The sequence below is a fragment of the Monodelphis domestica genome, chromosome 4 (genome assembly GCF_027887165.1).
Source record: "Monodelphis domestica isolate mMonDom1 chromosome 4, mMonDom1.pri, whole genome shotgun sequence".
NCBI lineage: Eukaryota > Metazoa > Chordata > Mammalia > Didelphimorphia > Didelphidae > Monodelphis > Monodelphis domestica.
In genome coordinates this window covers 86015256-86039689 of record NC_077230.1, presented here as the reverse complement: position 1 = coordinate 86039689, position 24434 = coordinate 86015256, and the positions used below count along the sequence as shown (strand labels likewise).

The 24434-nt window shown below is 39.3% G+C and overlaps 1 protein-coding gene across 3 annotated transcripts in view; it reads right to left on the bottom strand.

Annotated features, from left to right (window-relative positions):
* Nucleotides 1-2918: 2918 nt before the first annotated feature.
* LOC103104764 (uncharacterized) overlaps nt 2919-24434 on the bottom strand; it is a 35080-nt gene continuing 13564 nt past the window's right edge. For 2 of the 3 annotated variants that reach the window (XM_007493755.2, XM_056793518.1), the window contains 7 exons: nt 15620-15656; nt 14022-15525; nt 12707-12878; nt 11138-11333; nt 8261-8841; nt 6842-6987; nt 2919-4162 (listed from right to left, as the gene is read on the bottom strand). In XM_007493755.2, coding sequence (XP_007493817.2) covers nt 3361-4162; nt 6842-6987; nt 8261-8841; nt 11138-11333; nt 12707-12878; nt 14022-15184 — 3060 coding nt within the window. In that variant the 5' untranslated portion in view covers nt 15185-15525; nt 15620-15656 and the 3' untranslated portion in view covers nt 2919-3360. Of the gene's footprint in view, nt 4163-6841; nt 6988-8260; nt 8842-11137; nt 11334-12706; nt 12879-14021; nt 15657-24434 lie in introns of all 3 variants that reach the window. The other variant, XM_056793519.1, reaches the window with a different exon arrangement.

Here is a 24434-nt window from a genome sequence, read left to right as displayed (position 1 = left end):
TGATATTTCCTCATTGTCTAGAGTCCCTTTTAACAAAATATAATTACCTTCCCTATCCCTTTTGATCAGGTCTATTTTTGCATTGGCTTTATCAGATATCATGATTACCACTCCTGCCTTCTTTCTATCAGTTGAGGCCCAGAAGGTCTTACTCCATCCTTTAATTCTGACCTTGTGGGTGTCAACCCGCCTCATGTGTGTTTCTTGAAGACAACATATGGTAGGGTTTTGGATTCTAATCCATTCAGCTATTCGTCTACGTTTTATGGGTGAGTTCATCCCATTCACGTTCAAAGTTATGATTGTCATTTGTGGACTCCCTGGCATTTTGATTGCCTTCCCTAATTCTAACCTTTTCTTCTTCGGCTCTACCTTTTAGTCCAGTGATTTACTTTGAATCAGTCCCCCTTGTCCCCTCCCTTGATGTTTCCCTTTTTAGTCCCTCCCTTTTTGTTCCCTCCCCCTCCCCCCTCTCTTTCCCTCCCTTTTTGTTCTCCCTCTCCCCCTCCCCCCCTTGGTTTTCCCTTCTCCTTACCCTTGTTGGGTAAGATAGAATTCAAGATCCCAATGGATCTGGATGTTTTTCCCTCTCAGAGTTGATTTCCCTGAGATTGAGGTTTAAGTAACCCCCCCCCCCTCTCTTCCTCTCCTTCTTATAGGAGTTTTCTTCCCCTCCCCTTCCCCTGTGAATCTTTGTGCGAGAACCATTATTCTATTTGGTCTTTCTTTACCCCCTATTTATACATTACATTTTCCCCACATATTAGTATACATAGGTTGATATAAATGTAGTCCTTATAGAAGAGAGTTTGAGTAAAAGAAGATAACATTTTTCCCCTTTCCTTAATATTTACCTTTTCAGGTATTCCTTGCTCTTTGATTTTCGGTATCAAACTTTCCACAGAGCTCTGGTCTTTTCTTTGCAAAAAGTTGGAAGTCTTCTATTTTGTTGAATGCCCATACTCTCCCTTGGAAGTATATAGTCAGTTTTGCTGGGTAGCTGATTCTTGGTTGGAGACCCAGCTCTCTTGCCTTTCTGAAGATCATGTTCCATGCCTTACGATCATTCAGCGTAGAACTTGCAAGGTCTTGTGTGATCCTGATTGGCATTCCTTTATATCTAAATTGTCTTTTTCTGGCTTCCTGTAGGATTTTTTCTTTTGTCTGATAGCTTTGGAATTTGGCAATTACATTCCTGGGAGTTGTCTTTTGGGGGTTTAGTGTAGAAGGTGTTCTGTGAGCTCTGTCAGTGGATGTATTGCCCCCTTGTTCTAGAATCTCTGGGCAATTTTCTTTGATTATATCTTGTATCACCATGTCCAGTTTGGTGTTTATTTCTGGCTTTTCTGGGAGTCCAATTATTCTTAAATTTTCTCTTCTCCCCCTGTTTTCCAGATCTATCACCTTGTCGGTGAGATATTTTATGTTCTCTTCTAATTTCTTGGTGTTTTGGCTTTGCTTTATTAGTTCTTGCTTTAAAGCCTGGTTTTCTTTTACAGTTTGGTCAAACTGGTTTTGTAGATGCGTGAATTTCTTTTGCATCATTTCCCACTTTTCCTCCCAGAGGGCTTCCATCTTTTTGGTCCTTTCTGATTCAAATTCTTCATGGGTTTGTGGAGAGTTTCTATTTCCTTTGGAAGATTTTGGAGAATTTTCTTGTATATCTTCTTCTATCTGCTCTGTATTTTGTATTTTGGCTCCATAGAATGTGTCCAGAGTCGCCCCTTTCTTCTTATTTTTCTTGGTATTTTGGGGCTTCTGTGCTTCTGTGGAATTTGTCATCTCTGAACGTGGAGGATTGGCTTTTCTTGTCTTTGTCTGGTGATCAGTGGCTTTAGTCCTGGGCAGATGTTGGTTCTATGAGCGTTCCCTGGGTTAAACTGAATATGCCTCACTGGAACTGGAATGGAAGGGTCGGACCACGAGGCCACACTCTCCCCCTGGCTCGATTTCCGGAAGTTGCCTTCAGAATCCCTGGCCGTGAGGCTGTTTCGTCGGCCTGCGGGGGGATGGGTTGCCGCTTCCCCAAGCTCCGAGAGCACAGACTTTCACTGAGACTTGGATAGCAGGATCCAGCCCGTGAGGCTGTCTTGCCCGCCCTGAGGGTTGCTGTTGTTTTGACCAGCTCTCTGCAGCGGAGGCCCCAGGCAGTAACTTTCACCCGGACCGACTGGCTCTCTGCAGCGGAAGCCCCAGGCAGTAACTTTCACCCGGACTGGGACTTGGGTAGAAGACCCTGAGGGTTGTTGTTCCTCAGACCCTGCTCTCTGAGCCCGGCGCGGCTGCCGCTTCCGGGAGCCTTGGACTCTGCGCTCCTACCCCTGAGGTCCGAGGGATCTCGGGTTCTGGCTTTTAAGGGGAGCCGTACCTTTTGAACCGGGTCCAGGTCCAGGAGGAGGGTTCCCAGGGTCTGTGCTGTTGATCGTTTTGAATTTCGGCACCTTAGGAGCTTCTAGTTTGAGATCGGTCGGGAAGGGTTTTCCGGAGATCTGAACTTCAGCTTTCTCTAAGCCGCCATCTTAACCGGAAGTTGCCATGTTAATCTTACTAAAGTACAAATTTTCTCTTGTTGTCCTCTTGTTCAAAAAATTTTAAATGCTCCCCATTACCCATTGAATAAACTCCAAATTCTACAAGGTAAACAAAGCCCTTCCCAATTTTGTCCCACTCAAATATTCCTAGATATCTATTTTTTTCTTCCACAAACCGTTTGCCTTAAGTCAGACTGGACTTTCCCAAACATAAATTTTGGTTCCACAACTCTACAATATTGTCCTTTGTGGCTGGAATGCCTTTTTCTCTTCTCTGCTTACCTAAAGTTTTACTCATTCTTCAAGGCCCAGCTTAAGCACCATCTTCTCCAGAAAGCCATCCTTATTACTTCGAGTCAGAAGGAATCTCATCCTCCTCTAAAGTCATAGAAGACTTTATGTCTTTTATTGTAGTCTCACATTACATATTGTAGTTATTTATATACCTCTAATAACAATGTTTTATTAATATTTGCTTTTCCCAAAGTACTTCATATTATATTTGTGGAGTGACTAAATCCATGAATGAGTCCAAAAGTCAACTAAAGAAACCAGAAGGATAGGGGAAATAAAGAACCGGAAGAAGTAGAAAGAAATTGTTCATATTGTTAGCCCTGTGGAGGCAGAATAATGAGTCCCTCTGCAACCTCAGTAGGGAGTGTTGACAGGTATACTCCAACCGAGGGGTTATGAATCCCTCGCTAAGAAAGGAAAGTAGGGTCCTGGTTGCATAACCTAGATCTTTCCTTAAGAGATATATTTTAAAGATTAATAGAATTGAGATCATGCTGTTAATCTCTTCTACCCCTAACTGGGGACATCCCTAGCATCAGGGATGGTTGGGAATATTGATCATGATATTGGGGAGTGCATTGCGCCGCCTCTTCCAGGATCCTAGCTGGCGGGCATAAACACGGATGTGATATAGCCAAAGCTGAGTACGGGCATAGTCCTCATCACGCAGGATTAAAGCACCCTGCTGTATCTCCAGCAGCTCAAAGGTCTTGCAAACAGGGTCGGCTGATACCACACACTGGCCCAGCCGAACTGGGCTTCTCACCAAGTTGAGTTTACCATGACTCTTGTCACGAATTAGCACTAGCGCAGCATCTCCCACTGGCCCCTGACCAAGGCTCCCATGTCTTGAGCCAATTTCAGCCGACTTCTGTAGCCTGGCCATGAGGATCACCTGCAGAGTCTGGAACTTCAGGGTTCGACTACCCTTCCTGGTCCAAGGACCATCAGGAAGCTGAGCCAGTTGCAGTCCTCCCTCCATTACAAAATGAGTCTCTTCCCACAGCCAGCCTAGTGTCTTCAGTGCCAGCTCCCGGCGATCAATGGCAGCAATGGCCTCGTGGTGATGACAGACATCCTGGCGGAAAGGGCGCAGGGCCCAGGGCAGGCTACCTTCCTGTCTTGTTTTTCTATTGATGTGCTCCAGGTAAGAGGCTAGGTGGCTTGTGGCCTCACACAGGTGGCTATAGTCAGGGTGGAAAGTAGCTGTGGCCTGTGTGATTCGACTCAGCAAAAGGGGATATTTGGTGATGCGCTGCAATGGGGCCATCAAGAATGAGCGCAGGTTCATCCGCCTTAGTGCTGTGTTGTTAGTTTGTGAGGCATGGAGGAAAATGCTGGGGATAGAGGAATAAAAGGGAAAACAAGGGTAAGGTTATTCTTTCTCACCAATGCACCAAAGTACAATCTAAGAAACATTACAATCGCCATGGAATCCTAGATTTAGAACTGAAAGGGACCTTGAGGTCATCTGACCCAATTTTATGGAAGAGGAAACTAGGTCCCACAAGTAGTAAATGGTAGAGGTAAAATTTGAACCCATTCCACTATATTCTTACTGCACCCAGGTGCTTATACCTCATGATCAATACATGACCTTTCTAGTTATAACATGGTCTTGATATCTTTTACATGACTTCTCATATCTAAGTTCCCATTGATAATATACCATTTACACATATATTTATCTCCATTGAGACACCTACAATTTGGATTGTTCAGAAATTGAATTTTTCTATGATTTGTGCCCAGAAGCATTATCAGACAAATTATGGTAATGGAGTATGGCTTACATACTACATATTTGACATTGCTTGACAAAAAATTCCAAGCTGGAACTTATACTCAAAAAACCCTGGCATCAAAGTCACAGACACCTCAAAAAGGGCAATTTCTGTAAGGTAAACATTTGGAAGTATGACAGACCCCAAGATCAAGAAGTCTTGTTTCTTCTTACTTCTATCTTCTCCACACAGTAGAGAATAATATTTCTGATCACATCTAACTTTCCTCATACATCTCCACTCAAACCCTCCTCCTTTGCTCTTTTTCTATGCTTGTTTGGCAAATTAGACTCATGCCTGGTCTCCTGGCCTTAGCAGTGGCAGGCACCTGCTGTCATTTACAACAGATGTGAGCCTACCTAACCTACTTTGAAAGATCCCTCCTGATGGAGCTATAGGAACAAATCCATAATCATAAATGACTAGGATGGTTACCTAAAAATTCAACTTTTTAAAAAATCCTTACCTTCCATCTTAGAATCAATGCCAAGTATTTGTTCTAAGGCAGAAGAGTGGTAAAAGTGAGGCAATGGAGATTAAGTGACTTGCTCAGGGTCACACAAATAGGAAGTACCTAGGTCCACATTTAAACCCAGGACCTCCCATCTCTAGGCCTGGCTCTCTATCCACTGAGTCACCTAACTGCCTTTAGATATTGACTTTTTAATGAGCAATTGGTGAGTAGTGTTTGATTTTTATCATCAATTTTTTTTTAAAAACCCTTACCTTCCATTTGGAATCCATACTGTGTATTGGCTCCAAGGCAGAAGAGAGGTAAGGGCTAGGCAATGGGGGTAAGTCTTGTTTCTTCTTACTTCTATCTTCTCCACACAGTAGAGAATAATATTTCTGATCACATCTAACTTTCCTCATACATCTCCACTCAAACCCTCCTCCTTTGCTCTTTTTCTATGCTTGTTTGGCAAATTAGACTCATGCCTGGTCTCCTGGCCTTAGCAGTGGCAGGCACCTGCTGTCATTTACAACAGATGTGAGCCTACCTAACCTACTTTGAAAGATCCCTCCTGATGGAGCTATAGGAACAAATCCATAATCATAAATGACTAGGATGGTTACCTAAAAATTCAACTTTTTAAAAAATCCTTACCTTCCATCTTAGAATCAATGCCAAGTATTTGTTCTAAGGCAGAAGAGTGGTAAAAGTGAGGCAATGGAGATTAAGTGACTTGCTCAGGGTCACACAAATAGGAAGTACCTAGGTCCACATTTAAACCCAGGACCTCCCATCTCTAGGCCTGGCTCTCTATCCACTGAGTCACCTAACTGCCTTTAGATATTGACTTTTTAATGAGCAATTGGTGAGTAGTGTTTGATTTTTATCATCAATTTTTTTTTAAAAACCCTTACCTTCCATTTGGAATCCATACTGTGTATTGGCTCCAAGGCAGAAGAGAGGTAAGGGCTAGGCAATGGGGGTTAAGTGACTTGCCCAGGGTCACACAGCTGGGAAGTGTCTGAGGCCAGATTTGAACCTAGGATCTCCCATCTCTAGGCCTGGTTTTCAATTCATTCAGCCACCCAAGATGCCCCCTTTATCATCAATTTTTAATCCTTTGATTCCTATTTACCAACTATTATGAAATTCTTCCTATTGCTCATTTCTTTCCATCACTATTTGTACTATAGTAGTGGTGATGTGGAGTTGGGAAAGAAAGCAAAAGACTAGACTTGTTCTGTGTGGTTCCCAAGATTTTGCTGAGCAGCAGTTTTGTGAGGGGGGCAAGTCTAACTAGGAGAGCTGTTTAAAAAAGGAATGGGCTGCTGCCTTAGGAAATAGCAAGAATGTCCTATCACTGGTAGCATTTGAGCAGAGGATTTACAACCACTTCACTGAAATTCTATAGAGGCAATGCTTATTCAGAAATAGGTTGGACTAGATGAGTTTTAAGGTCCCCTTCAACTTGGTCTCTGATTATTTCTACCAGAAGGACAAGGTGAAGCAAAGATCAGGGAAGATTCAGCTTCTATAATCATGGTCAGGGCTGTGCAACTTAGGATTCACACTTCAGATCAAGATGCCTCATGTGACCTGAGGTGGCTATTTGTGGCTTCATCAAGATTAACAATGATGGGCAAACATGGCAAAATGATGGGTATTTGGGGTTTTTACCTATTGTTTTTTTTTCAAATCTCCATAATCCCCTCTTTCTGCATACCTCAACCCTTATGATTTCCACCCTCACCAACCAACACTTCTGCTCCATTCCATACCGAAGTAGCTCCTTTTCCTTCTCCAAGGTGCTGAGAGTGCTTATCGAGGATGCCTGCTGAAGGCAATAAGTCTGGAAAGCAGGCAACATGTTGACATATTTCAGGAAGATCCCACCAACGCACACATTCATCAGGTCATCATCGCCCTGTAAACATGAGGCAGACACCCCACACATTCACCAAATGAGGTTTTATCAGGGAGAAAGAAGGAGAAAGATCAGCTGCCCAACTCTTCATTGCCTAGGAAAGGGATCCAAGGCCGGTTCTTACTTGAAAATGGTGTCTCCAAGGTAAATAAATGATTAAAAAAATACACAATATACCAATCTACCAAGATTTCATGATAGAATCAAAAATTTAGAGCTAAAAGGGACCTTATAGGCCATTTGATTCCAGCTTAATTTTAAAAATGAGGAAATTAGGCCTAGAAAAGGTATCAATGACTTGTCTTGGGTCACACAGCTAATAAGTTGATGAGACAAGATTTGAACCCTGGCCTTCTTAACTATGTGTTCACTTTTTCATCTTAAGTCTGTTCTTTTTTGCACTTGTCCCCACTGGAGATGGAAAGTAGCTGATCACTCTTGTCTATCATGATCTCAAATGATTTTTGGAGACTACCTCCCCACAGTCTTTTTTTTCCAAGTTAAATAATCTTCTTTAACCTTTCTTCATCATCAAACTTCCTAACTCTTTAATTATTCCTGCATGCTCCCTTCTGAATTCTTTCCAAGTTCTTCATGTCTTTCTGCAACTCATAATTAGACAAAAAAAATCTAGTTTTGATATGAATGTTGGATCCCAATAGGTCTTCCATAACTTTAATATTGGTAGCATTTGAGCAGAGGTTATGTAATCACTTCATTTAGATTCTATAGAGGGAATGCATGTTCAGAAATAGGTTGGATAGATGAGTTTTGAGGTCACTTCCATTGTTTTAATATTGGTCCAAAGGTGGGTGGCTACCAGTGCACAGATGAGAGAAAGAAAACTGAGAATCCTCATAATAGGACTTATTGAGCAGGGAAAAACTGGAAATAGGCTGGGGAATTGGAGCTAGTCCTGTTGTTGTTCAGTAATTCCAGTCTTGTCTGACTTTTGTGACTTTAATTGGGGTTTTCTTGGCAAAGATACTAGAGCAGTTTGCCATTGACTTCTCTATCTCGTTTTACATAGGAGCAATCTAAGGCAAATGGGGTTGTGATTTTGCCAGGGTCACATAGTTAGTATCTGAAGCCACATTTGAATTCAGGACCAAGAATCTTCCTGACTCCAGGCCCTGTGCTCTATCTACTGTGCGGCCTAGCTAGCCTTGGAGCTCGTTCTAGGTATGGTAATTCTTCCAACTAGGCATTGACATCACCTGCTTAGTGTTAAATAGATGCTGAGAGAAAAGGGCACCCCTGGTAGGACACATACCTGTGACAGTGCTTCCGCAATCTCCTCCTTCAGGCTTTCCAGAAATTTCTCATTGAGATCAATGAGCTCCTGGATGTTGCTGAACACAGCCAGCAGCTGTCCAGGGCTCAGGAGTCCAGCAGACTGCATAGGCAACTGAAACTGTTCTTTGATAACTCGAAGGTTCTCCCCGTAGCTGGCCTCTGTTTGAATGAACTCCAATACTGCTTGTTTTCTTTCCCAGCGTAGCTTGGTACACTGCCCACAAAGGCTCCTGTGCCCTGGGCTCAGGGCTTCTTTCTCCTCCCTGCAGTCTGTGCAATGTGCTTCTGGGGAGTTGGACACTGTGGATGCCTGGCTGCGCCAGCTTGGGGCCAGGGCTGACTCAAGACCAGGGTCCTCTTGTTCTGCCTCAGCTGCCCCTGCCCTCAGGGCTGGCCCTGGCTCCTGGTCTCCACAAGGCTCATTCTCATCCTGGCCCTCACACAAACCTGTTACTTGATTGCCTGTGCTAAGATGGTCCATGTTATTCCAATGCTGTTTGGCAGGTAGGGAACAGTTGTTCTCATCCAACTTCCAGCCATGAGGGACACCTGGAAGCTCTGTTCCAGAAAAGGCCAAAGAGAAGAAGGTCCATGTAAGAAAAAGTCCAAGAATACCTCCCCAGACCCCAAGCAGCACATCACACATCAAAACCCCATCTTTCTGAAAATCAAGGAGGGAACAATTTAGGCAGGAGGAAAGTGTAGCAATGGATTGGTCTAAGCTGTTGAAGCATATGATCTAGGGAGTCATAGAATCAGAATTTCACAATTAAAAAGGGAACTCAGTAATTATTTAAATCAACCCTCTTATTTTATAGGTAAGTAAATTTTATAGGCAAGTCCAGTATTTAAGTGGTTTATACAAAGTCATAACTAAATTAGTGGTAAATCAAAGATTAGAAAAGAATGCCCTTTCTACTATATCATACTGTCTACCCCATTCCCTGGTCTCCCACTCTTTCCATTAATCTTACAAAAAACTCAAGTCTAAAACCAAATTCATCTTGTCCCCCTCAAAATTGTCTTTCTTTCATCATTTCCCTAGGTTTAAAATTTCAGATTAAGGGTCACAGCTATAGGAGGTATGATGATATGGGAGAGGTTTAGAGAAAATCAGATTTTAAATTTAGCAATTAAAATACAGGAAAAATTAGCTAATTTGTATTAATTAGCACAAATGCTAGTCTGAATTAATGGAAAGTTAGCATTAGAGGATGTTATTTGAAATTGATATTTTCATTACTTTTTAATACATATAGTAATTCTTATTATAGTGACTGTTCTTCATTCCTGTATTCTCTTTCGTTGTTCTCATCTTTACAGTATAATCTATATTTTTCATAGATAGTAGAGCCCAATTTTTGTCTAAATATTCAGAAATTGTGAATTAGTTGGGTTCACAATTATGAAAACTTTACTGAAGTTTTATATAGTTTCAAAAGTATGAAAATATTCCTCATAAATTTGTTTTACTATATCACAACATTTTGGAATAACGAAGGGAAGAAAATGCTTAGTTTGGAGGAAATATTTAGTCTTGAGATAGGTGAATGATCAAATGAACTTTTCAACAGCAATAAGCCAAAGTAGGATTATTTCTCTGCTTAAATATGCTTAGAAGTTAGCAATTGTTTTCAGACTTGAGGAGGAAAAAAGTTACTCTTTTTAATCCCTCTTGCACTAAAAGGAGTTGTTGAAGTTTCAAAAAACCTCTTTCACTACAAATCAAGCCAAAACAAATCCTATAGTGACCCTAATGATTCTATATATGCCCAATCAAAGGGGGTAGAAGTTCAGGGGATGCCCACTGTCATGATGAAATATAATTTAGAGGAAAGAGATAAGAATCTAAGAAATGTGGTTAGTGCCAAGAGATGTGCAGTTGTTCCAAAAAACCTTGAACCATTCAAACCAGATAGGACCAGTGGAGAAATTGCTTTATAAAGTAGAAATGTAAGATTGTAGTATTTTGAAGAAAAGGACACCTTCCTGGGAGGAAAAGTCTCCATGAGTCCAGTGTCCCAGCTACTTATGAGTTGCTTACGTGCTGCAGGAACAAGGAGCTGCTAAAGCTAGAACATTTTCCAGGAGAAGAATGAGAAGAATGTAAAAGCTATAAAGGGAGTGGTGTCTAGGCAAGGAACAAAATACTTTGGTGAAGGACATTTCTTGGGAGGGGTTGTCTGTCACCAGAAATGTCATTCCTAATGCAGAGCATCTGTTGCCCTTACTCAATGTAATGAGAGAGAGAGAGAGAGAGAGAGAGAGAGAGAGAGAGAGAGAGAGAGAGAGAGAGAGAGAGAGAGAGAGAATCTGTAGTTATCTAGTAGCTCCCTCTATTGTCATTCATCTGTGAAGACTGAAAGACCATAAGATATGGGTCATAAATCATATATCTAGATTTAGAAGGGCCTGTAAAAGATCATTTTTTTACAGATGAGGAAACTGAGGCCTAGAGAGGTTAATTGATTTGCCTAATGCCATGCTCCCTGTGAAATCAAGTCCCTTTCTTTGGGGGTATAAATAGAAATAATATTGCTTTCCCTTTCTCTCCCATCAGTATAGCCATAGAAGAATACAGAAAAAAACAGAGACTCATAAATCAGTTAACAAGGGTATAGAAAAGGGCTTCTCATGCTCCTTAATTATCCTGAGACTAGAAGGTATATACCAACCAGCCAAGTGGATAAATCTGACAATCTGCATAGCCATCCTTCCTTCCTGCCTCCTGTTGTAGCCTTAGACTCTAGGAGTGGGTGGTTAGGAGGCAATAGGAGGGCTAGTGATGGTCATTTGTCAGCTTTCCAGGCCTGGGAATAGAGCAAGATAATTATTATTGGGAGGGATTAGGTACCAGGGTTTTTCTTGGTCTGCCATTTCTTCATGTGCTGGTGAATGGTGGCAGCACTCTTCAACTCCAGTTGCTTTTTCCAGTTGTTTGTCATTGGTGTTGAGCCACTAAAATGAGGCTGTGGCTGGCACTCCTGGGGGGACTTGGAGCTTTCCAGGGGATTATTCAAACTGGAGCAATGGCAGTTGGAGCTCAAGGTCTATAAGATATATAATATATTACAGCAATCAGGAATGAGGTCAGTAGAGGGAGTGCAATGGAGGGTAGGGGTAGGAAGGAGGGGATAGAGGCAAGTATTAGAGTAGCAAAAACAAAAAAAAAACAGTTTAGGGAAGGATTTCAGAATGATCAAAGCCAAGTGAAAGAAAGGATGAGGACCAAGAGAAACAACGAGGGAAATAATAATGACAGCCAAGGAAGGAAGCTACTGATCATGACCTAGAGCAAACTGTGCAGGGGAACAGATCAGGTGAGAATAACAGAAGTGGGACTAGATAAAACGAAAGGATCCTGAGTTTAGTCATTGATATCAGTCCCCTACACTGTAATCTTTCTGTTTTACTTTGTAGTATCTCTGTATCCTTTTTGCCTAATTTTTATTTGTATTAGTTATTTTACTTTTTTAGTCATTTTTATTTGTATTAGTTAATCTTTGCAATTAGGAATTCTTTATCATGGCCATTAAAATAATTCTGATCTTGCTTTTAGGGCCACAGAATTCACTGCCATAGCAATGACCTGCTAACTGTTCATCCTAGGTCAGAAACAAGTTTCCTTTACAAGCTCTGACATGCCCATGTTACCAGAATGAAGGACAAAGAGATAATTATCTCTGAACAGTAGTAAAATAGCCTGGAATAGTCAGAGTGCTTAGGAGTCTGTGACTTCTCTCTAGTTGGTAGTTTTACCCTACCTCTTCTCTCTAGACCAGGAATTTTTAACCCAGGATCTATGAATATTTTTAAAAGATATTTTGATAACTTGATTTTATATGCTTGACTTCCTTTGTGATCTCATATATTTTATGCATTTAAAAATATTATTTTGGAAGGGGTCCATAGGTTTCATCAACAACCTGCTCTAGACCATCTAAACTCTCAGACTTGACCATGGGACTCTTTTCAGACTTTTTTGCAGACCTAGCTCAAATTCTCCAATTCTGTATTTCATCTCTCACTCTCATATCAAAGAATATAATGGTTATCCTGCCTCTTTCAACAGTCTACAAAGGCCTTCCCCTACTACATTCTAGGCTGTCATATGGGAAAGGGCTTATTCAACATGACCCCAGAGGACCTAACTAGAAACAATGGAAGGAAGTCAGAGAGAAAAATACATCAGCTTGACAAAAGGAAAAACTTCATAAAGTAGCTATTCCAAAACAAGATAGGCTAAATTCAAGAGGAATCAGGTTCTCATTCACTAGAGGTCTGAAAACAAAAGTTGGCTGACCACTTTTCAGGGATGTTATCAAGGGGATTTCTCTGTAGGTACAGGTTAGACTGGATGACCCTCAAGGTTCCTTCCATCTTTGATATTCTGTGTTTACTCTCCACTATGTTCTGGACTTACCCATTCCACCAAATGAGTGTCTTTTGCAATCTTATCCTTCATCTCCTTCCAGCATATCTGTGTTGCTATGGGAGCCTCTACAAAACGGCTGTTATTGTCCAAAGTAGTAGAGCCAACATCCTGGGGCTCCTGTGACCATGATGGAGATTTGACAGCAACAATGGGGGTGCAGCTACAGAAAGCAATATTACAATTAGCTCCACAAATTCTTAATCACAAAGTGGAGGAGATAAGTTTGTCAGCCCCTACTGAATGTCCTCCTGTGTGTTAAACACTAAAGTAGGCATTGTGGAAGATATAAAGAAAATAAAACACTTGGTGGTTGCCTTCAATGAACTTAAAACCATTGATGTACATGAAAGAGACTTTAGAATGAGTACAAAGTAAGAGACAGATTTCAATAAAAATAGTGCAGAGTATATATAAGCACTGATATATGAGAGGGTTCATAGGAAGTGTAAGGTTAAATTAGCAAATGCTTCCGGGAACTAAATTTGGAATAAAGTTTTTAATGAAGGAAGGAAATTGAATTGGCAGAAAGGAAAGGAATGACATTTTAGATGAGGGAAATGGCATAAAAGCATACAGGTGGCAAATTCTATCCTTCCCCTTCTCCCATTTGCAGATGAAAGCTACTTTCTCCTGGTATCAGATTGCCTGATTTACACCCCCATAAAAGGTTGTCCTGAATTTGGATTCAGCTTTAAGATTATAGATTCAGTATGGAGTAGTCTTAGGGAGATGACAAGTCTAGGTCATCCTAGGAGAGAATTTGGCATAGTGGATAGATAGAATGTTGATCCCAAAGTCAGGAAGATGTGAGTTCTAAAGATTGACTCAGATACTTAGTAGACGTGACCCATTGCAAGTCACTTTATCTCTCTCCGGCTTAGTTTTTCATCTATAAAACAGATAATAATTACCTAAAGGATTGGTGCAATTATCATACGAGTTTATATCTATATGTATGTGAATACATATATATGCACACATTTATTTATGTGCAGTTTATATATTTTATACATATAATACTTTGTAAACCTCAAAGTGCAATATAAATTTTAGTTATTACTATTATTATTTTCCTTCAGTCAAAATACCTCTGATATCCTTGATCATCCTGAAGAACTCAAGTCCACTTTAAAACAATGGTTTTAGGTGGCATTCCTGTTCCCTTAGTGCCTGGGAGTGATCCTATAATTCTCAGATTAACTTTATAGCAAATTGGGACTCTGAAAACGGGAGAGTAATGAACCATTTACCTGAGTGATTTTCCCATAGCATTTGCCTTTGTCATCTCATGCCAATTCTATACCTTTTCTTAATCAGGTCTAGGGCTGAATCAATGATCCCATCCTTCATCTTTTTCAGTTTGGTACCACAGCAAGACACGTCAGTAACCTCAAGCAGCAAGGTGGGACAGCAGGATGGTACAGCAGAGGTTGGAGACAGTCGTGAACTGTGGGTGACTATACATTGAAAGTCTAGAATGCCTGCCTTGTTCTCTTTTATCTGGCTCTTTTCTTTGTTGGAGTCTGTCTGCAATATAGACCTGGAAATTGGGCTGCAACAGATAGGATCTGAGGGGTCATCTCTGTTGGGGACTGCAGAGTTGGAGGTCTCAGGGCTGGGATCCCAAGAATTGATGTTCTGTGAAATAAATGGGTTCTCATTAGTTGTTCTGGGAAGGCAAATATTGTTGTGAGAAATAAGGTGGTTTGGTGAGGGAAGGTCCTGGTTGGAGTTGAGACAACACAATCCTCTACTGCACTTATTCATTTCTGAAACTGGATGGCCCATAGCTATAGAGAACAGAGAAGGCTCCTTAAAAATATGAGGATTTTTGTTCTTAGTACTCTCCTGAAGGCTTTGGAGCTCCTCAAGTGCTCTTTGTTTGGGGGGTTCTGGAGATGGGTCCGGCAACTTCTGTTTCATCTTCTTGAACTCCTCAAAAGTTGGGATGTAGAGTTGGCCCTTGAGGTGAACTTTTCTTTCCAATTCTAGTCTCCTGGTTTCCCTAGAGTCTGTGGTCCTGTGTTTGATCATATCTAAGCCTTGTCTTAGATGGTAAAGGGCAAGATTAGGGGAGCTGTTCTGTCTATGGAGCTGTAGTCTCCGCCTTGCTTCCTGCTTGATGTCCTTTGGGCTGGGGAGTGAATGGAACAGGCTGGGTCTAGGAAAGGCGACAGGTCTAGAGTGGGAAGAATCCTTGTCTTCACAATTACTGTTCTGAGGCTTCTCAGGTCCATCATAAAGCATTAGTGGACAAAGTGGTCTCCTATTCTCAGGTACCACCTTGGCACTATGTTCCCGAAGCTTTTCCTTTACCTCTTGCCGTACATCTCCAAGCATCATCTGCTTGTCAATAGGAAGGAAGAGCCAAGGGGAAACCTTGGCACAAAGGGGAGCAGTGGAACTACATAGATTAGACATCTTTACTGAGGGATTGGTAGGGGGTGCATCCCAGTGGCCATCCATCTGGGGCCACTCCCTTTATAGTGGAAAAATTGTTCAGCACTGAAGTTGCCACAATGACTACAAAGGTTAGAGAAGCCAGTGGTGCTTAAACCAAAGCTCAGGATGTGTTCTGCAAGCTCCAAGTGATTCCATGACTAGCCACAAGTGTTTTTTCCACAAGACAGAAAGTCAGAGGAACAGCCAAATGATCTTTGTTCTTCAGATAACATGTAAAGGGTGATAGGCAATGTGAGCTGCAAAAGCTGGCTTTTTAGGGCTCTGGTTGACAGGAATTTCCAGGCTTTCAAAATGGGATAGAACCAGGGAACCATGTAGAACATCAACATTCATATCGAAGAATCCTAGACAAATCAATCAACAATTCTTAAATGAAGATATACTGTGGACACATCATATCACAATTCAGCAATAGGGGCAGTGTTAGCTGAAGCTCACCAATTTGTTTTTCTCCTGACATCAGGGGAATGATGAACTAGAAGCAAAAAAAAAAAAGACAAATCACAAAAGCATGTTTCCCCTAAAGATATACTCCTAATGTGTAATAGTGGCATTTCTCATTCTTGTATTTACCTGTTCCTTGTTGACTCCATTGGACACTGCTTTGTTAATTCTTCCCCAACCATAAACATGCTTGGGGATAAATTGCCAGAAAACAAGACAGAGAAACAACACCAGATATATCCTGAAAAACTACTGTCACCTTATATTATAAATTCCGTTGACTAACCAGAGCCATAGTTATGACCAAGGCTATGACTCCTATGTAGTTGGAGCAACACTTTGAGATCATACATCCAGTCCTGAAGCATAATACTTGATCTTATTGTGCATCAAGTCAATGTTATTAAGTTAATGAAATCAATTTCCCAGTATTGTTGACACTTACTGTTGCTAACTTCACTAATGGGGTTGCCATATTGTTCTAAGCTTAACTACTCAAGTACTAAGCAAACTTTTATAAAGGATGAGCTCTTTAGTTCAGTGTTCTCAAAAATGCCAATCCTTTGGTGAGAGGGATGACCCCTTTCTTAGGCCTTCCATGTTTTACAAAGGTGCCTCATCAGGAATACTACTCATGTAAATCAGCACTAATAATGACAATAATAACAGCTAATATTTATATGGTATCTTAAAGTTTATAGAGTATTTTACAAGCATGAACTCATGCCATCCTTACAAAAACTCTCTGAGATATGCACAAGAGGAATCATCTCTATTTTACAGAACTTCCAAGTCAAGGAGGAAATATTGCAAGAAGCCAAAAAAGAGATTAAATATTGTGGAGTCACAGTTAAGATCACATAAGATTTATCAGCTTCTATATTAAAGGAGCAGAGGTTTTGAAATATGATTTTTCAACAGGCAAAGGAGCTGGAATCACAATCAAGAATAACCTATTCAGCAAAACTAAATATAATCCTTCAGGAGGGAAAATGGGCATTTAATGAAATAGAAGATTTCCAGGCATTACTGATGGAAAGACCAGAGTTGAATAGAAAATTTGACAAACATAAGACTCAAGAGAATCATAAAAAGGGTAAACATGAAAAAGTAATCATAAGGGATTCAATAAAGTTAAATTGTTTACATTCCTATGTGGAAAGATGACAGATGTAATTCCTAAGACCTTTATCATTATTAGGGCAATTGGAGTTAATTAAACAAAGAAAGGGCTTGAGTATGAATTAATTATGTTGGGACGATCTTCAGGGGAAAAAAGAAAGATTAAGAAAGAGGAGGAAATGAAAGGAAAAGGGAGAGAGGGAGAAGGAGAGAATTTGGAATTCAAAATTTGAAAAGAAAAGAAGTAAAAAAATAAAGACAAAAAATTTCTTTTAAAAAAAGAAAGAGGGATTCCATGTTTGGGGTGAAAGATAATGAGTTCTGTTTTGGACATGTGGTATTTAAATGCCTCTCCAAAACCCAACTAAAGATAATAAGAGTTAGTAATGCAAAAGAGATACCAGAACTGGATTTATAAATCTGGGAATAATTTGCATAGAAATGAAAACTGAACCCATCAGAGATGATGAGATCTTCAAAAGGATATATAGAAAGAAAAGAAGATAGCCCAAGACAGAACCAAGGTAGACATTTACCCTTAAGGGGTGAGAGATGAATAATGATCTTTGAAAAGAGACTAAGAAGAAATAGCTGGGTAGAGGAACCAAAAGAGAGAACTGTCACAGAGTGCAGGAAAGGAGAGAGAATCCAAAAGGAGGAAGTAGCTAATGATAGCTATTAGCTAACATTTATATAGTACCTACTATGTGCCAGGAACTTTATACCTGTTATCTCATTTTATCTTCACAGTCATGGGAAGTTGTGTCTTTATTATTCCCATTTTACAGGTGAGGAAACTGAGGCAGAGGATAAGTGACTTGCTCAGAATCCGATAGGTAGTAAGTAGCTGAGGCCATATTGGAACTTGGATGGTCTTGACTCCAGGTACAGCACTCTATACACTGAGTCATACAGTTACCTCATGGTGAACCATGTCAAAAACTGCAGCGAGATCAAGAAAGATGAAGAATGAGAAAATACCATTGAATTTAGCAATTAAGAGATCATTGGAGAGTTTTCTCAGGGCAGTTTCAGTTGTAATGAAGCCACATTGGAACAAGTCAAGAAATGAATGAAAGAATAGGAAGAAGAAACAATAAGATGGCTGTCTTCTTTCCTCTAAGTTAAACAAGCTCAGTTCCTTCAATCATTAGTTTCTTGACCAACCTGGTTTATTCAAGATGGTATCACCTGGTGCAGTGGACATAGAGAATCCTGGAACTAAGAAAACCTGAGTTCAAATCCAGTATCAGATATTTACTAGCTGTGTGATTCTGAGAAAGTTACTTAACCACTGTTTGCCTCAGTTTCCTCTATGGTAAAATGAGGATAACAACTGAATCTACCTTGCAGGGTTGTTCTGAGGATAAAATGAGGTATTTCTAAAAAATTCTTAGAACAGTGCTTGGCATATTGTAGGCACTACATGCTTATTCCTTTAGTTTTCCAATTCCTCACTCAACACCCTCCCCAGTTCTGGACTCATCCCAGTTTATCACTGTTCTTTTTTTTTTTTACTTAATTTCATTTTTTCCTGAACTATATGTAAAAACAGTTTCTAACATTTTTCAAAGAACATTGAGTCTTGAATTCTTTCTTTCCCTCTCTCCCACCTTCCTTCGCCCTGCCCCTTGCTGAGATAGTAAGCAATCTTATATAGATTTGACATGTGCAATCATGTAAAACATCTTTCCATTGTTTCCTTTGTGGAAGGAAACAAATAAAAAAATTAAGAACAAAAGTGAAAAAAGTTTTCTTTGGTCTGTATCATACTCTATTAGTTCTTTTTCTCTAGAAGCAGATGGCATTTTTTATTATGAGTCCTTTCGGACAGTTTTGGATCACTATTGCTGAGAATAGTTGTTATTCACAGTTGTTCATTGTACAGTATTCCTGTCACTATGTACAATGTTCTCCTGATTCTCATTTCTTTTTGTTTCAGTTCATTTTAATTTTTCTAGTTTTTTTTCCTGACCTCCTTCTGCTTGCTGTGTGCTTATTGCACAATAGTATTCTATTACGATAGAATGTTGTATACTCTATACCTACTATACCTTACTAGCCTACTCAGCCATTCCTCAATTGATGAGCATCCTCTCACTTTCCAATTCTTTGCTCCACAAAAATTACTATTTTAAATATTTTTGTACATGTATTTCCTTCCTCTTTCTGTTTTTTATCTCTTTGGTATACAAATATAGTAATAATATTTCTGGGTCAAAGGATATGTACTGTTTTATGAGCCCTTTGGACATAGTTCCAAATTACTCTCCAGAATGATTTTTTTTAGTTGTCTACTTCTTCAACAGTGCATTAGTGTCTTAATTTTCCCACATCCCCTCCAAGTTTTGTCAATTTCTTTTTCTGTCATAATAGCTAGCCTGGAAAATGTAAGATGGCACCTCAGAGTTGTTTTAATTTGCATTCTCTAATTAACAGTTATTTACAGTATTTTTTGGCATGTCTATAGAGAACTTTAATTTGTTTGAGAACTACCTGTTTATATTCTTTGATCATTTATCAACTGGGAAATGACTCGAATTCATATATCATTTCTCTTTGAATATGAGTAAGGAAGCCTTTATTAGAAAGACTTGTAAAATAAAATTTCACCATTATGATTACCGTGTATTACTCTCTATACCCTTGTTTAGTTTCTCACTACCACCCCCTCCAATTTCCCCACCATTCTTTTATTTTTTTCCCTCCTAATTTCCTATAAAGTAAGGTAGCTTTCTTTATTCAATTGACTGTGTATGTTCTTCTCTCGTTGTGCCAATTCCAATGAGAATAAGGTTCAGTTATTTCCCTCCCCACCTCCCCATCTTTCCCTCCACTGTAAAAGCTCTTTCATGCCTCTTTTCTGTGAGATAATTTACCAATTCTATTTTTCCTTTCCCCATCCTCCTAATACACTTCTCTTTCTCTTGTCTTAATTTTATTTTTTAATATCATCCCACCATATTGACTCACATTCTCACCCTCTGTCTATATAAATTCCTTCTAACTTCCTTGATAATGACAAAGTTCTTTGAAGATATGAGAATCATCTCCCCATGTAGGGATTTACATAGTTTACCCTTATTGAAAATCTTTTAATTCCTCTTTCCTGTCTACCTTTTTATGTTTCTCTAGAGTTGTGTATTTGAGAGTCAAATTTTCCATTCAGCTCTTGCTTTTTCATCAAGAATGTTTGAAAGTCCTTTATTTCATTGAATTCCCATTCCCCCCCTGAAGGATTATGCTCAATTTTGCTAGGTAAGTGATTCTTGGTTGAAGTCCTAGGTCTTTTGATAACATATTCTGTGCTCTCCATTCCTTTAATGTAGAAGCTGCCAAATCTTGTGTTATCCTTACTGTGGATCTATGATATATTGTTTGTTTCTTTTTGGCGGCTTGAATATTTTCTCCTGGACCTGAGAGTTCTGGAATTTGGTTATAATATTCCTGGGAATTATTCTTTGGGGATCTCTTTTAAGAGGTTATCAGTGGATTCTTTCCATTTGTATTTTGCCCTCTAGTTATAGAATATTGGGACAGTTTTCCTTGGTAATTTCTTGAAAGATAATGTCTAAGCTCTTTATCTTGATCATGGCTTTCAGGTAATCCAATAATTCCTAGATTATATTTCCTTGATTTATTTTTCGGGTCAGTTTTTTTCCAATGAGATATTTCATATTTTCTCCTTTTTTTCTCCTTTTCATTTTGTTTGATTGTTTCTTGCTGTCTCATAGAGTCCTTAGCTTCCACTTGCCTAATTCTAACTTTTAAGATATGATTTTCTTGAATGAACTTTTATGCCTCCTTTTCTACTTGGCCAGTTCTACTTTTTAAAGAGTTCTTTTCTTCAGTGAATTTGTGTACTTCTTTTTCAATATGGTCAATTCAGCCTTTTAGGAAGTTCTTCTCTTCACTAGATTTTTATACCTATTTTACCAATTGATATATTCTGTTTTTTTAAGACATTAATTTCTTTGATATTTTTTGATGCCTCCTTTATCAAGCTGTTGACTTTTTTTCATGTTTTTCCTATATCATTCTCATCTCTTTTTCCATTTTTTCCTTCTACCTCTCATATTCGATTTCTAAAATTCCTTATGAGCTTCCCCATTTTTAGACTTGAGAGTAATTCCTATTTTTCTTAGAGGCTTTGGATACAGAAGTATTGCCCTCATTGTCTTTTTCTGAGTTTGTATCTAGGTCTTCCTTGTCACCAAAATAACTTTATATGCCATTTCTTTTTTTGTCTCTTTTCTTTTAATTAAAAAAAGCTATTAAAGTTCCAGTCTGTAACTCAGGTGAAGAGACCACTGTTCCAAGCTTCAGGTTCTTTGTGTAGCTGCCTTCAGAGCTGGCTTTGGGAATCTATCTGCTTTCAGTTCTTTCAAGGTGGTATGATGTAAGGAAGGGTGTGTTTAATACTCTACAGGCCTGTGCTATGGGCTGGAAGTAACTACAAGCACATTTTTACATCTTGGAACTGTGACTAGGGTTTTCTTTCTTCCTCATGGCTGCAAGTAAGAGCCCACTGCCCAGGAGGGACCTGCTCTCGTGTGCTGCTTTGCACTCTATCTTTACCACAGAGCACTAGATCCCTCCTGCCAGTCTTCTAAGTTGTTTTGGGCTGAAAAATTATTTCATCTCATCTTTTTGTCAATTATGCTGCTCCTGAATTCCTTCTGAGGTATTATATCACAAGTTTTTAGAGGATAATTTGGTAGTGATCAGATAGGTCCATGTCCCTTCTCTGCCCTCTTGGCTCCACTGCCAGTGTGTTGTCTAAAATGAAAACCAGCACTAAAAACAAAACTCCAGTTATGTGCTAATAAAGGAAAGGAAAAATATGATCATCATTTCACTCATTCTGGGTACTCTACCTGTCTTAATCCAGCCTAGGATGCTTTACTATTACGTTATACTGTTAACCCATAATGAATTTTCTGTCCACTAAAATTATCAATTCTTTTTTCAGACGAACTTTTATCTTGTCATGATTTTTCAGTTCTGTATGTATTGTGTTAATTTTTTGAAAACCTTAGTGTGGAATCTAGAAATACCACCTTCAAGTACAAATCCTGAGGAATTCAGGAACTGATCTTATGAATTTTGGCTTCCAGTGTGTCAGCTACATTCTACTTTGTATCATCTGCAAATTTTACAAGCATGCCACCTATACTCTATCTAAATCACTGATAACAATGTGCACAGACAATAAAGACTTCCCTTCACATCAACAATGACTCATTAGGGGCTACTGCGTGGTTCTGGTGATACAACCTACTCCAAATTCACATTCATGTACTATATTCCAGCCAATATTTCTTGATCTTAGCTACAAAAATAGTATAGGAGCTTTGTCAAATCCTTTGCTGAAATCTATGTAAACTGTATTTATAACCTTCCCTGCTCAACAAATATCATTACCTTGTCAAAGAAGGATATGACATTAGTTTGGCATGTTCTTTTCTTAATGATGTCTTGCTGACTCTTTTGTGATCACCATTTGCTTTTCTAGAAATTCTCTGACCATCTCTTTAATATGTTCAAGATTTTTTACATAAACACAAAACAAACCAAGGGTTTATAGTTTGCAGACTCTACCCTTGTCTATTTTTGGAAGTAGGAAGATGTGCCCATATTAGATGCTTATAGACTCCTTACTTTATAATATTTTAAAAACTGACTAGGGCTTCCATTATGTATCCTTTCTCTATGTCCTTTGATATATATTCTATCAAAATATTTTGTGCATGTCACATTATACACAGATTTTCTCTCATTTCATTTTATATCTTCTATGATAGAGTGGTCAGTTCTTCCGAGGGTAACCGTCCCTACTTAAGCAAATGCTTTTTCCTTGTTGATAAGTAGTTCAGAATAGCAGCTTCCCTTGTCACTTCTTTTGCCTTCTGATGGATATCATTAAAGTTAGTCAATGATTTATTAATTGTTGCTCTTCATTTTAATTCAACCTTCATATAGCACTTTAAGGTAGGCAAAATGCTTTCCTCACAGTAGCCCTGGGAAGTACAGAGTACAAGTATTATTATTCCCATTTTGTAGATAAAGTGCCTGAGAGAGAGCATCTAAGTGGTTTTTCCAGTGTCACCTATTTAAGTACCTGAGATAGAGGTCAATACTTTTTATACTACATTAAACCAGAAAAAAGCACCATAAAGGACACCAAGAGTATACATGAGAAAGGGATGGTCAATAATGTCAAATGGAGCCCCCCAAAATCAAGGAGGATAAGGATTTTTAAAAAGGCCCCTGGATTTGGGTCATGAAGCAATATGGTGTTTTTATAAGGCAGCATGAGTGGAGAGGGCACTGGATTTGGAGTAAGGAAGATTTGAATATAAATCCTACCTCATATATTTAATAGCTATTTGACCCTGTATAAGTTATTTAACCTTGGCGTACCTCAGTTCCTCATCTGTAAAATGAAAGGGCTAGAGCTGATGAGCTCTGAGATTCTCTCCTCCTTTAAATCTATGATCCCTTAATTTATTAAACTCTTGAAATCACTAGTAACTTTTGAGAAAGAATTTTTATAGATATATTTGTAGATAATTCTGTGGTGATTGCAAGTGGGTTGAAGGTATCTGCTTTAGGCAGAAAGACTGCTTCAGAAGAAGTTCAAATAGTTGAAGATTCATGTACCTTTTCCCATACTGCTTCAAGTCATTGAACCAAGTTTGTGACTTATTTCTCATACTTGCCTATTCTCTCCCCCCCCCCCCGCCCTTTTTAGGTGGTCTGTAATACATACCAAGAACAACATGACTTCTGATTTTTCTTCAGTTGATCATCACTCAAATGCTGCTGCCAGAGGCAGTAGGTTCACCTTTGCCAGAGATCTTCAAGGAAAAGATTGAGGATTCTTATTTCGGGACTGGCTAAACTAGATGGCCTCTGACGAGTTTTCAGACTCTGAGATTCTGTAATTCTCTCCATCACACTATACTTCATTCTTGTTGATGACCTGCAAAGCAGATGGCTTTGCACTTCATAGGAAGTTGCTAACTAGGCTCTCCAATTCTCTGCTGCTCTTTCATCCTTTTCCCCCCACTAAGATGGAGACCAATTTGCATTTCGAGGTCAGGCAACAATGGCTATAGCAGAAAGACAAATATTACACACTTTATGTCAATCATCAATTGCCTCATTGCCCTTCATAATTGCAGAAAAGAAGATCTTCACTTCTTAGTTCTCTGTCATTGGTTTTGGGACCCTTTCTCTGGTCACCAGCTCCCATGGTCAGTGATTATGGCAAACTAAACCTAGGTCTCTCCTGACTCCATTATATACACTTTTTACAATATCACTGACAATGAAACTGCAGATCCATTTGTCATCTCCCAAATGGATAAAGAAGGTCATCAACACTGCCAACATGGGCAATAATCTGCCTGCTGCTAGCAAAGTTAGTTGCTGATTACAATGACAAGGGATAATTAGACTACCACTGCTGATGGGGGAAATAAAAAAAAGCTACTACAATCACTATATTTGATCAGTACTTATAGTGAGACCAATATTTAGGAAACTACTACATATTAGAGCTCGAAGGGACTTCAGAGGTCAATTAACATAATTTTTATGAATGAGAAAATTGAGACCCATTGAGGTCAGGTGAGTTGCCCAAAATCATATAAGGAGCCAACTAGTAGAAACAGGATTCAAA